General features: G+C 38.3%; 1 protein-coding gene across 1 annotated transcript in view; it reads left to right on the forward strand.

Annotated features, from left to right (window-relative positions):
- The window catches only part of DPYD (dihydropyrimidine dehydrogenase), a 957,062-nt gene that overhangs the window by 595,873 nt on the left and 346,196 nt on the right, over positions 1-14,993 (forward strand). Inside the window, exon 15 of the mRNA XM_055585018.1 lies at positions 7,380-7,448. Within this exon, the coding sequence (XP_055440993.1) occupies positions 7,380-7,448 (69 nt within the window). The remainder of the gene's footprint in view (positions 1-7,379; positions 7,449-14,993) is intronic.

Genomic DNA, 14,993 nt, shown 5'->3' on the forward strand with positions numbered 1-14,993 from the left:
TTCACTTTTTCACACCAAATCTGTAAACTGAACTACACGCATTCCTGTTTTCTGTCTACTCTGCCTTTCCATATTGTTAGACTGGAAACAATGCCTGTGCTCCTTGCACAGTTTACGTTCTCTACTTAATGTGATAGATTCATCATCACCTCTTGGCTTTTCAACAGTTTCCTCCTCTTTTCCATGTCACTTCCACCAGTATAAAAGCATATGTAATATATAACCCATTAAAAAAAAGAACAAACTCTCACTTGCCCTCCCACAGCCCTTCATTTACTGCCTCATTTCTCTTTCAGCAAGCCCACCAAAACTATAAGAAGGCTTTGTGTATCACTTCCCTAACTCCTTCATGTTCTCTTTATTCAGTCTAGTCTGACTATCTGTCCTCCCTGCTTCACTGACATTTCTCTTGTAAAGGTTACCAGTGGCATCTGTATTGCCAAATCCTGTGGACAGGTCTCTATTAAGCATCCATCCTCATAAATTTCTCCTTTCTTTATGGGACATTTCCCTCTCTTGGCATTTGTGACACCACATTTTAATGTGACTCTAGGTCAATCCTCATCTCTTTCATTTTGTCTTGTTTTATTCTATTCTGTTTGTAAAGTCACTAAGCCAGGTGGCTTTTAAATACCATTAATGTTGGAGTCTCTATAATATTCACTTTCAACCCTAACTTCTTTCAGTTCAATTCAGTCACTCAGTTGTGTCCGACTCTTTGCGACCCCATGAACCACAGCACACCAGGCCTCCCTGTCCATCACCAACTGCTGGAGTTCACCCAAACCCATGTCCATTGAGTCGGTGATGCCATCCAACCATCTCATCCTCTGTTGTCCCCTTCTCCTCCTGCTCTCAATCTTTCCCAGCATCAGGGTCTTTTCAAATGAGTCAGCTCTTTGCATCATGTGGCCAAAGTATTGGAGTTTCAGCTTCAAAATCAGTCCTACCAATGAACACCCAGGACTGATCTCCTTTAGGATGGACTGGTTGGATGTCCTTGCAGTCCAAGGGACTCTCAAGAGTTTTCTCCAACACCACAGTTCAAAAGCATTAATTCTTAGGCACTCAGCTTTCTTTGTAGTCCAACTCTCACATCCATACATGACCATTGGAATAACCATAGCCTTGACTAACTTCTTTAGTGAATTCTACACTCATGTATCCAGTATCACAATTAATGTCATCATGGGATTCTCCAGGCAAGAATACTGGAGTGGGTTGCCATTTCCTTCTCCAGGGGATCTTCCCAACCCAGGGATTGAACCCGGGTCTCCTGCATTGCAGGCAGACGCTTTATCCTCTGAGCCACTAGGGAAGCCCCAATAGTTTGCGAAATACTTTATATGTAATATATTAAAGTTGAACATCTTAACAGTTCCTGACTTATAATTGGACTAGGCTTTGTCCCATCTCAGTGAAGCATCTATGTTCCATTCAGTGGTTCAAGCCAATAATCTAGGGATCATCCTTAATTTCTTATTTTTTCTCACCTCCTGAGTATAACCATTGACATATCTAGCTCAGATTTCCATGTCTGGCCATTTCCATGAATATTACACAAGTCACCTTATTTTAACTAAACTGGACTCTTTGCTTTTACCCTACAGCCCCCTCATTCTGTTCCCTATAAAGTAGCCAGCATCTTTTAAAAACGTAAATCAGATCATTTTATTACCCTCTTTTAAACCTTTCAGTGGTCTCCTGGTACCTCCCATATGCATGCATACGTGTGTGCTCAGTCATTTCAGTTGTGTCTACTCTGCAACCCCATGGACTGTAGCCCACCAGGCTACATGGGATTCTCCAGGCAAGAATACTGGAGTGGGTAGCCATGCCCTTCTCCAAGGGATCTTCCCCACCCAGGGATGGAACTGGCATCTCCTGTGTCTCCTGCATGGCAGGTGAATTCTTTACCCCTGAGCTGCCAGGTAAGCCCCATTACCCCTATTAAAAAAAAAAAAAAAAAACAACTCCCACAGGTTTCAGCTCCCAGAGAAATGACTGCTTCCTTCTCCTCTCATTTCCTTTTGCACTCTTCTTGCCCTGTCATGAAGCACCAATGACAAAGGCCTTCTATTTTTTAAGTGTATCATGATCACTCCTCCTCTGGAGTGCCTGCTTACAGTTTCCTCTAACTGGAATGCCAACTTTTACCCAAATCATCTGATGTGGCTTTATGCATCCCTGTGATTCTCCATATTGCTCGCCTGTATTGTTTTTAAATCTTGACCCAAAAATAGTCCAAATAATGTATTCTTTAATGCCTTTTTTTCCCCCTCTTAAAAATATAGGGACTTTCCCTATATTTCCTTCATCACTTCAGAGTTACAGTTACTGGCACATAGGTCTCAAAGAAATACTGATTGTTGAATAATCAAAGACTCTGAATCAGTGTCTTCAACTCCTCTATATGTCATTTAGTGCCTACTAAAGTAGATACTCAGTTTCCATATTAAGTGATTAACTAATATGGTTTGAATCTCTCACTTGACTCTTAAAATGTTCATAAAATGTAAGATTAGTTAAAACATTATATAGCATTTGGCTTTTATGTATAAACTTATCCAATAATGTTTTAAAATATGAGCCATAAAAATGGAGCATTAGAAATGGCATAAATTAAATGAAATATAGGGAAATGTTGTTCTTTTTAAAAAATGTTCCATTGGATATTCATTTCTAGTAACTTTTCATGATGTTTCACAATATGAATATACATTAACTCTTTTTTTCCATAGGAAAAAAGTAACCTGTCTTCCTTTGTTTTGATTAAAAACCAGGCACTGCAAAACATGGAAGGGCTTTCCAATCCTCAAGGAAAGATTAAATTCTATTCAGTGTTCTTTTACTGTTAATGTGTTTTAGCCTGGCCTTTAGAAAAATCCTTATACCTTTTAGTCAAGAATAAAATGATTTTGGGTCATCTTTATTCCTCTGAAATATAATGTCAACATATATTTTCATGAACCATCCCTTGATTTTAGATAAAGATATTTAGACTTCTTAGATAATTCAGCATTTAAAAATAAGGTATAAAGTTATTTTCCCCTTAAATTTACTTGACAGAAAAAAATGCTTAGGAAGTTATTTTAAAAGTGACAATTTTAGTTTTGCATGTAGTAATTGTCAAGACTGTCAGTGATAGAAACCAGAATATAACTTGAGTTTTCTTAAGTCAAAAGTGCTATTTATTGGTTCACTTGGACAGGCATGCTAGTGGTACACCAGACTTAAAAGTGACAGAACCGTGTCTCCATCTTGCATCTCTACTTTCCTGTCTCTGCTTTTTTTCATCCTACTGCAGCTAGCTTTGAGTGGGAGTGGGAGGGTTGGCTTGGGTAAGTAAGGAATCAGTCAGTGATTACTAGCTGCTATGAACACACTCCATTCCAGTTTAGGGACCAAAGAGGAAAGAAGTCTTTATCTCCTCAGTTCAGCTGAAGGACTTTAATGAGAGTAGAGTAGCTGATTACTATGATTAACCCTGTTGGAGATATTTTCCCAGCTTTTTGGGTAAGAAGGTAGAGCCTGTTTTTTGAAGATGAGGAATGAAGAACAGGGTAGTCCTTAGCTGTTCAGAGCACACAAAACTTCTGTCTGCTCAGCATTATCTATCTCTCCCACCTGTGGCCACCCCTCCCCAATGACAGCATGCCCCAAATCATACCCAGTCACTGTGTTCCTAGGCATTTGATGGCACCAGTGTTCTCAATGTTCAGGACAGTTCTCTGCGTGTTATTTACTTCTCTCCATCAAGCTCAAATGTAGCTCCTCATAATCCTGGGGACTTAAAAGGTGAATGATGATTCTAACCAATCCAGACACAATCAATATATATTTGAAGAAAAAACAGCTTTGCCAAAATCACCATTTAGTAAAGAGGAACTATGTTAGTCCCTACTTGAGAACATCTATCATATCCAGTTGTCAGGGCCAGTAAACCTTGATTTCTTGGAAGTGGCTTTCTTGGTCAGCCCATCTGCCTACCTGGATCCTGCCCACTAGAAGGATCTTCCCTGTTGTCCTCTGTGGCACCTGAAAGGGACACGGGAGGAGGATGCCATCCTGATATAGCAGTCACTTCATATTTATATGGGAGTGTAAACTTGAGGGTTACTTTGTCATAACTGGAAGCAAGTTTTGTTTTTGTTTTTTGTCTGTCTTTTCTTGGTTTTGAATAATAGAACTCCCTAAAAACCTAGGTCTGCTGTTTGTCTCTTTCACCACAGAATCAGTATCTAATAAGAAAGTCATTTTTTCAGTCTGAATCTTTGGATCTAACCTTGCTCTTGACATTTTACCAGCAAGCTTGGGGAGTCTGCTCCTTCCCTAAATCCTTAGATTAACCTTTCTTTATAGGACAGTCTTTTGGACTCTGTGGGAGAAGGTGAGGGTGGGATGATCTGAGAGAATAGCCTTGAAACATGTATATTATCATATGTGAAACGGATCACCAGTCCAGGTTCGATGCATGAGACAGGGCGCTCAGGCTGGTGCACTGGGATGACCCAGAGGGATGGGATGGGGAGGGAGGTGGGAGTGGGGTTCAGGATATATATGTACACCCATGGCTGATTCCTGTCAATGTATGGCAAAACCCACTACAATACTGTAAAGTAATTAACCTTCAATTAAAATAAATTTTAAAAAATAAAAAAAAAACGTGTATTTGTTGATTTGACCTCGAGGCCACTGAGGACAGTAGAATCTGTCCACTTGCCTCCAGCCTTCATCCCAATTAATTTTCATTTCAAATGAAGTCCCCCGTGCAAGGAATACTCAAGAGAAGGTAATAGTATAGACTTTGAAGTTCTGGTTGCCTCTCTGGGGAATTCCTCCCTGCTCTGTTTTCTAACTGGAGGGTGGGGCAGAATAACGTCAAGATTTTATAGCATGTGAAAATGGCAGAGTGTATTGAAGATGCATAATTATGCTGGTGACCCTTTCTTGCCTGTAGATGGGCAAGTTTGGAAGTTGACTTTTCACTTTTTTTCAGCCCCTATAGAAAAGGCCAAGGGTCATTCTTACATTTTTTTTTTCCTCCCCAGTTCTTAAAAGCTACACAAAAGTTGAATCCTAAACTCAATAAAAAACAATCATGCATTCTTACTTTTCCTCCTCTAGTCATCATCTACTTTTACTTTTCTCTGTTTGTTGCTCTCTCTACATAGGAATCTGTTTGAATACACTGTTTCTCCTGGCTTCATTTTTTCTCAGCATCATCTTACTTTTGTCTGACTAAAGTTGTAAGATTTTCTCAGTCACTCACAGTCAGCCTCTCAGATCTCCTGATTCTTCTTTTTCAATCTTAATACACACAGTTTCTGTGTATTTTGACATCTGACCCTTTCTCTGTCACCAAGACCAGCATTCACAACTGTTCTGCTCACTCTTCTCTCTGAATCATACAATAATCATTTGCCAAAAGTTTTCACCAATTGTTTATTTTTTCCCTTCTCTAACTCATGATGTTCATTTCTGCTTAATCTTAAAAGGATAAACTGAAAATGCAACTCTCTGTTCCTAAACCTTTAGTGACCTCGTACATTTATTCAATCAATTCTACTATGTGCCAAACATCATCCTGGTTATTGTAGATAAAATGATGAATGGTGCAGAGCAGTCCAGGCACCCATGGAGGATTATAGTCTATCAGGAAAAAATTGACCCAACATTAAGGACAGGCTTATTCAGTATTTAGAGCTCTGGTATTCAGAACTCTCTCCCGTATGATTATAGCTTATTTTCTTTCTTTTCTTGATAAAAGCATTCATCTGACTTGTTCGTCACATCTTTGTTTTGTATTTTTTAGACATATTAAAAAAAAAAAAAAAAAGCTGTATGTGGTGAGAGCCCAGTGGCTTTTAATGGACTCTTCTACTAGACTCTGTGGCTTCAAATTTGGCACAGACTTTGTGTCCTGATCTCATAGTCTTTAAATGGTAATAATAGAAAGTAATTACTGACATATACTGATATTTACATTAGGCTAGCAAAAACTAATGGTTAAAAGCACAGATTCTTAGTTAAATTTTTGGGTCTGAGTCCTGGCTCTGCTCTTTATTAGCTCTGTAACCTTTATGTCTCAGTACCTCAGCTTCTTCATCTGTAAAATGGGGAGAATCATTTGAGAACAATTAAGTAAGTTAATAGGATAAAATCCATTAAAACATTACCTAGTACATTATTAGAGTCATAAACTCTTAGCAATTTGATTATTACTTTTCTAAGTAGATAGTGGGTTTCCCTGGTGACTCAGTGATAAAGGACCTGCCAATGCAGGAGACATGGGTTCTATCCTTAGGTCAGGAAAACCCTCTGGAGAAAGAAATGACAACCACTTGAGTATTCTTGTCCAGGAAATTCCATGAACAGAGGAGCCTGGTGGGCTATAGTTCATGGGGTTGCAAAAGAGTCAGACACAACAGCAGCAAGTAGATTGTAGTGTTATCCATGTTTAAGCAATGAGGAAATTAAATGTCTTGTCCAGTACCACATGGTTAGTGATAGAGTTTGAACTCTAATCTAGACATTCTGGCTTCAGAGCAGATACTAGTAACTATTACTCTATGAAGCCTCCATTATACTGTAATACTGTAGTTAAATAATCAACATTTAACAAACTTTAAAACTATAATTCACTCTGAATATGTAAGGTGTAATTATCCATACTATAATAAGATGTGATTGAAGAAGACACTAATTTATTTCCTTTCCATACCTTGAAACGTTTTAACTATACCAGTAATTACATTAATAAATATTTCTACATCATTATGGGCTTCCCAGGTGGCTCAGTGGTAGAGAATCTGCCTACCATTTCAGGAGATGCAGAAGACCAGGGTTCATTCCCTGGGTCAGGAAGATCTCCTGGAGTGGGAAATAGCAACCTGCTCCAGTATTCCTGCCTGAAAAATCCCATGGACAAAGGAGCCTGCTGGGCTGCAGTCCATGGGGTCACAAAGAGTTGGACGTGACTGAGTACGCACACACTACATCATTGTATAACTTAAACAACTCTTTTTGCATACACAAATTCATGCAAGTCTCACTATCACTTTTTGAAGTTGGCAAAGTCAGTATTATTATCTCCATTTTAAAAATGAGAATGCTGAGGATTGGTAAGTTAAGTAACTTGCTCAAGCATTCAAAGATAGTAAATGAGAAAGTATCTAACCTAAGTCTGAAGCCCCAGATCTTATCCTTTGCTTCACTATAATTCCTTGCTGTACTTTACTGATTTCTTTCAGCAGATGGAAAACTTAATTTTTATGATATAATTTACCATTATAAACATATATATGTAAATATCATAGACCCCTGTGTATAAAGACATAACTATTTGAACTAATTTTCTTTCCTTTCTCTTTTTAAAGATTGTGATTGCTAGCATCATGTGCAGTTACAACAGAAATGACTGGATGGAACTCTCCAGAAAGGCTGAGGTAATGATTTCTTTATATTTATTTTATTTCCTCTCTTCTATTTTTATTAGTTTTAAATAAAGAGCTGTCATGAAAAATAACCCTGTAGAAGAAAAATTGAGTGAAAAATGGTAACTTAAAACATTTCTATTACAATTTGTTTACCCTGTGTTTTCATTAAAATGATGGAAATGTAAATTTAAAAGGAATCTATTCTATAAAAGTAGTCCCTTGGATTTCACACACTGACTAAAAATCCTTTATTCTTTGACTCCATATACTCTTTATTTGCATATTAAGCAAACTGTATATTATGATGGATGCCATGATAAAATTTAATTCTACCTTTGAGAGTCTAACTTGATCTTACCTTGCCTTTAGGCAAGCTAGTTTGACAGCAAGAAAAGAAATTTTGAATCTAAAGCTCTTGAATATTTAAAATATAAAAGGTTCATTTAATACTATTCTAGTTTGAATACAGACAGGCATAAAATGATAGGACAGAATGCTCCTGAATGGAACAGTAGTCAGCAAGTTTTCTATAATATAAATTGAATCTTGCACAAATGCAAACAACTAACCATGTGCCTCAAATTTCTATTTCAAATAGAAAAATACATACTTAAAACTGTGTACTTATGACCATCGTCCTATCGCGAAAAACACTGTAGCTGGGGTTTCTTGAAAACCTCTAAGAAGTGAAGACTAAACCTAACAATAATTATGAACTAACAGCTCTGCCTTATAAAATGTTATAAAGCTTTCTATAGCATTTAAAAATTGTGATTGTACAGTTTATTTGGATATCTTAGATCTGTGAGGGCAAAAATTGTTTCTGGGACTGAGATGAAATTAAATATGGTCAGTAATTGGCTTCGTGATCTTTGTTGCTGGGTGCATTTTACACATGTATTTACCTAATTGACCGTGAAATTTTCCACAGAGCCCAGGTTTGGCATGAGTTGTGCCAATTTAAAGCTGACTATGATGAATGGCTTTATCACTACTTGCTACTCTGCCTTCTGTAGAATAAAATACTGAAAGTATTTTTGTCAATAATAAGCCTTAATTTTTAAATAAGCCAATTTTACTTTTAAAAAGCCAAAAGCTTTTATATATGTATAAAGATACAGCTTAAAGATACATTCCATATTTTTCACACTCTATATCTAATTCTTTAACTGAGGTTTTATTCAATGTTATTTTCTAGCTTCTTATTAGCAATCAATCAAAGTAAAAGGGGAAGGAAGAAAAAAAGGAATATATGTTTGAAAGAAAGAAAAGGAAAAAGATATGCCTTCCATTCAGTCAAAATAGTCTGTTAGATCTCTCAACAGAAGAGCAATTTGCATATCAAGGAGCTCAATCTATAGTGTCGATTAAAAAAAGTTCCCTCTAATCTTTGAAATATGGACCAGGTCAGGGCATAACACAGGAAGGAACTATCCCCAGGTCTTCATATTTCCCTGGAGGGAAGCAATAGGCAGCATGATTCCACCATAGCTCATATGGTAGGCACCCAATAAAACTTTGTAGAGTCAGTATTTGGTTTTGTTTCTGTGAACACATGCTTCACAACAGATTAAAACAGATTTTCTTACAATGGAAGAGCCCACATTAAAACAAATCAACAAAAACAGAAGTGTTCAAGCCAAAGTTACTATACTGCTTAAAATGTACATTTGTTTGGGGGTGGTGATAATGAAGGGTAGGAATCTGAGAGAACATACCAGCTGTTCTACAAGCCATTGCTTTTAAGTTCAGCAAATCACTTAATATGATGATGGATATACTTTAAATTCATGAAGTTCCTCTCCATAGAGTAGATTAATTCTTGAATTGCACAACAGGGAATTCAGAAAATCTTGCTATCAGCTCTTTACTGTTATATCTGAAAACAGAAATGAATGTGTGTAATAGAGTAGATCCAGTTGTACAAAAATATGAAAAAATAGAGATTGAGAGAGAAACTCTATATCAGAATTAAAATTTGGACAAGAAGGGACCATTATTATTTACTTCATTGGAGACTAACATTTTATTGTATTATTTTGAATAAACATTTAAGGCCATGTTGGGGGGTGGTTAAAAAAACAGGAACCTAGTACATTCTTAAAATATGGTAAAATCTACCAGATGCTGTTTTTAAAAGTCAGTGTGCATGCAATATATCATTTTTTTCACATGCATATTCTTGGAAATAGAACCATGTTGAACCAAACTTTCCTTTTCACTCTAACTCTCTAGAATACACATATTTTTAATGTCTTATTCCTCAACCTGGTTTTAATTTGTCTTATTTTTTGAGCACCATAAAACAGAAGCAGCCTCCAGAAAAGTTTTTATAGCTTGGTGTCAAATCAGTAGCATTGTTAGGCTCTGCTCAGTTTCTTTGGTTCAGGTATCTGATCACATTTTCTGGGACATTGATAAACTATTCCAATTCCATGGAGGGAAGATCTCTGAAGCACTTACTATTTGCAGAGTCCCTGGCCATCCAAAACAAAGGTGAATAAGGTATAGCCTCAGCTAGGTAGACATGTTCACAGTTTAAATGTGTATACCAAATTGAACCATACCCCATAGTAGATCTTAAATAGATCTTGAACTCATTTGAATAGATTTGGAATCCATTTCTTTCTTAATGTGTGTTAGCTTAGAAAACAGAGCCTGAGTCAAAATTAATGTGAAGATGCTTCACTGAAGGATTCAATTCCAAAGCAATAAGATTAAGGGGGGTGTGAGGGGAGTGAAGGCAATGGGAAGAAGGGAAAGCAGATGGAGCGTGGTGCGTTCCAGAGCTGGCTGCCACTTCACAAGGAGATGGAGCCAATTGCTCAGCCATGTGGGATGGGAGGGCTGTGTGGGATCATCCTGCCTCACAACAGTTTAGAGAAGAAGACGAGTGAAGGACATATATCTACTGGTTCCTTCTGTTTCTTCTCTCTCACTCGTCACACTTTACACCCCAAAGGTTTACTTTCTTCTGCACATTTGGGCTGCGTGTCCTTCCCTCCTTAAGCAACTGCTTCAGAAGCCAAATCCCACAGCATGTTGAGAGCACTGGCCCTCCTGGAGCTCCCACTCTGACACGTTCAGTGGAGAGTCCTGCTCTTATCCTGAGGGAACTATGAGAGCTGGAAATGACAGGAAAGCTGAGGACAGCAACAGGGACCAAGGTTCTTTTTTAAGCTAGTGGCAAAAGCTTGGGTGGCAAGTAAGGCCATCAAATTTGAGGAGACATATAAATTAGGTGTGGCTCAATATGCATTGCATTTGTGTATGCTAAGTCATTTCAGCCATGTCCGACTCTGTGTGACCCTATGAACTGCAGCCTGCCAGGCTCCTCTGTCCATGGGATTTTCCACACAAGAACAGTGGAGTGGGTAGCCTTGTCCTCCTCCAGGGGATCTTCCCAACCCAAGGATCAAACCTGCTCTTCTATCTAACCTGCACCGGCAGGCAGGTTCTTTACCACTAGTGCCACCTGGGAAGCCCTCAATGTGAGTTGCTACCATCCTAATCTGAAAGCCCCATTAATCTCTTTGCTTTCAATCAACCACAGTCTTCCCGCTAGCCTTCTTACCATGTAAAACTCTTAACTTGACCTGTATGGTCTGGTACCTGGCCGTTCCCCTGGTGTCCCCTTGGGTGTGTTCTTTATATTCCAGACCCCAGTGACCTTCTTTTACTCCTCCAACACACGTGCACCTCAGAGCCTTTGCCATTACCCTGGGCTGAAATGTTCTCTCTTCCTCCTCTTGGAGCTCCCTAACTAGTAGGTTAACCCCCTGTCCTACTCCTTCTGAAATGCTATGCTCAGAAGCTAGTTTATCATAAAGTTGATGAAGCTTAAGTTTCAGAGCCCTTACTTGTACAAGCTACTTCCAAGGACCATACCTGATTTTCTCTTTTTAATTTTTAAATCATTTTTATTTTTAAAGAAGTATCTGCAAATTGTATGAACTTCAGGCTCCTCCCCCAAATCTGGGTCTACCTCTGCTTGTGCCTTTTCTCCACAGAATTTAATAAAACTGGTGATTAACAGTGATGTCATCAGCTCTTTCACCTGTCTTCCTTATGATAAAGCAAACTGTCTGGGTGGAGACCTCACCTGGTTCACTATTTAACCCCCAATTCCAAACACAGGGCTTTGCTGGTCAGTGGATAGTCCTCAGATATTTGTTGAATGAAGCAAAATAAAGGCACAGAGCTGATATACAGGCATGTGATAAACAAAAGGAAGCAATTACAGAGTAAATGGGAAGAATGAATTTGATTTGGCACAATGAACTTGAGGTGATTAAAATCCAAAGCTGAAAGTTTCAGGTTAGGGATTTGATGGGCGATTGCCAAGGGTCTGACTATAACTGGAAGGCCAAGACAAGGAAAGTCCAGCTGAGAGGCATAGGTGTCAAAACCAGGTGACCATACTATTCCTAGCAGAGAGTCCAAATAAACCACTTTGAAGCCAGGTTCTTTTCATGTTTTCTTTTTTTAACTAGGATCTGGACTAGTGGTATTTCATAAAATTAAATAGATGTTGAAGTTAGGAAATCTCAAATAGGCTGAGATACAAAGCAGACAGAGGTACATGATAGGAATATATAGGACCAGTTGGATATAAATTCCTGAATACTAACAGTCAGCAGGACAGAATAGAATCAGGAAAGATAGATGCCTAGTTGGAGATAAGAGATAATCACAGACTTAGTACCCAGTGGGGCCCAAGCCAATCCAGTGTTGACCTGTCCTGGGTCCACTTCGAAGTGGTCTAAGATCCCAGAGAACTTGAGTCCCCAGTTTTGGATAGTTGAGACTAATTGACAGTGTTGCTATGTAGAAAGTTGGCAGTGGGCCTCATGTATTCTTCTAACAGAAGAAAATTAGGGAGAATCCAAGAAGTGTCCTTGGAGTAGGCAATGGCAACCCACTCCAATATTCTTGCCTGAAAAATTCCATGGACAGAGGAGCCTGGCAGGCTACGGCCCATGGGGTCACAAAGAGTTGAACATGATTGAGTGACTGACTGAGCAGGCACCAAAAAATGTAGCTTCATGTCTTTCTACCCTGCTTGGTCTCTTATATCCTTTACTTGTTCCCCTTGACCCATGGAAGACTTCTCTTCCCACTAGGGCTCTGATTTACTACCCCAAGCCACCATCCACACATCTGTCATTCTCACTGTGCTCAGGCTCTGATACCCTCACTGGGCCCTCATGGCTCTTCCTCAGAACTTCCTAGTCACCTACCTTGCTCGTCCCCAGCCAGTGACTTTAGAACTACACAGATCGATAAGGAAGAGAGAGGTAAGGAAAGGAGAAGGAAAAGAACCGTGTACCCCATTTTGCTGGATGTATTGTACAAGGGTTTGTGGTTTTGCTTCCTTAATTTCTCTGAGAGGTTTTACAAAATGATTCAGAGAATTTTAGAAATCACGTTACTACCACTACTCTGAGAATTTCTTAGAATGGTTTTCTGCCACCCCTTCCCCCAATCCCAAGTATGGATTTTTGTTGTTTTGTTGTTCGGTCACTCAGTCATGGAATTCTCCATGGACAGAGGATACTAGCAAGAATACCAGAGTGGTTTGTCATTTTCTACTCAAGGGGATCTTCTCAACCCAGTGATTGAACCCTCGTCTCCTGCATCTCCTGCATTGGCAGGCAGATTCTTTACCACTGAGCCACCTGTAAAGCCCCCGAAGTGTGTATAGCTACTTTATATTCTTTTTCAGATCAAAGCTGAGGAACAGCAAGTTGAAGATTGTAACTGAATGGATAGATGGATGGATGGATAGATGGATAGACAGTGAGACAGGTAGTTAGACTAGATTAACTGCTTATACTACATAATATTTACTGCAGTCCAGGCACTGTTCTAAGTCATTCACTTTTATTAAATTTATTTGTACCTTAGAAAAGCAATCTTGTGAGGTACTTTTCTGTTTTCCATGTTTTGGAAATGAGGAGACTGAGGCCAAAAGTTGTTAAATAATATGCCCAAGTTCACACAGCTAGTATGTGGTAAAAGTGGGATTCAAACCCATGAAATCTGGCTCTATGGTCCACACTATTAACACATCATTCTACTTCATGCCAATAAACAGATGATAAATAGATAATGTATGAAATTAGGAGCAGCAAATTTTCTATGTCACTGCCTTCACTAGTTTATTTTATTGTATAATCATTTAGGTGAGGCAGAATAAACTCTGGGCTAAGTGACTAAACTAAAAAGCTTGTGACTAACAGGAGTCAGAATGCATGCCCAGTTTCAGTTAATTTAACATTTCATGGTAATTCAGCAATTAAGCCTTTTTGAATGCATGTGGTTGCTTAGAAATAGAATTAACTGCCTTTTAAGGTGGTGTACATCGTATGACAAGAATATTGAAGCAGAGGCCAAATGAATATTCCCCAGCTCTTGGTGTTATTTTGAGCAGGATTATCTGTTTTTGAGGCCTAGATCCTCACTTCAAAGATCTTTATGGGTATGTTTAGTGGGTTAGCATTTGTATATGTGTATAGTGGTGGGAAAATTTTTGACAGTCACTGAAAAGACTAAATTTAATAAGTGGTCTTACAAGATTTTAATATCTATTTAATATTTAGAAACTTGAAGGATGTCGAGTTGTAATGTTTTGTTATCACGTTAAAACAGTTCTAGCCATGGATTACCTGATTTCTAATAAGTTATGATAGTGACCAAGAATACAGGTTCTATACTTAAAATGTTTGATTTAAAGATCCTATTCTCATTTACAAGCTTTAGAATAATAAATTAGTCACTTGAACTCTTTGTAGCTTGATTTTATCAGTTACAAAATGGGAATAATGATATATCCATTATAAGAATCCTAGTAAAGTATCTGACATATTGTAAGTGTTCAATAAATGTTAGTTATTATTGTCTACTAAGAATCTAATTGTAAGCTTGCACTTACATTTTAGAAAATATGTATAATGTAAATATCTATACAAATGACACCTAAAGCTTATTCCAAAATGTTGTTGAATTGATTTGCTATTAATTGCTGCATTTCAATTAGCAGTCTAAAGCAAATAAGTCTAAAAGAAATATTTGAAATAACTAAGACATAATAAGAAAAAATATATACTTGCAGTGTACAATCTTTTAATTAAGCTGCAGATTCTCACATGACATGGTTTTGAGATAGGTCCTATTGTCTCCAGTTTACAGTTGAATGTGTGTGTGCTTAGTGCTTAATCGTGTCCAACTCTTTGAGGCCCCATGGACTGTAGCCCACCAGGCTCCTCTGTCCATGGGATTTTCCAGGCAAGAATACTGGAGTGGATTGCCATTTCTTCCTCCAGAGGCTCTTCCTGATCCAGGGATGGAATCCATGTCTCCTGAGTCTCCTGCATTTCAGGGAGATGCATTCTTTAGTGCTGAGCCATCTGGGAAGCCCTTACACTTGAACAGATGGAAACAAAGAAGGTTAACTTACTTGCCCAAGTTCCTTAGCAGATCTAGGATTAGAACTCAGAGTTTAGCTGGTTGTGTTTTGTCTAAGCTTACCACCAAACTGTGATTCAAATAATT

The sequence above is a fragment of the Bubalus kerabau genome, chromosome 6 (genome assembly GCF_029407905.1).
Source record: "Bubalus kerabau isolate K-KA32 ecotype Philippines breed swamp buffalo chromosome 6, PCC_UOA_SB_1v2, whole genome shotgun sequence".
Classification (NCBI taxonomy): domain Eukaryota; kingdom Metazoa; phylum Chordata; class Mammalia; order Artiodactyla; family Bovidae; genus Bubalus; species Bubalus kerabau.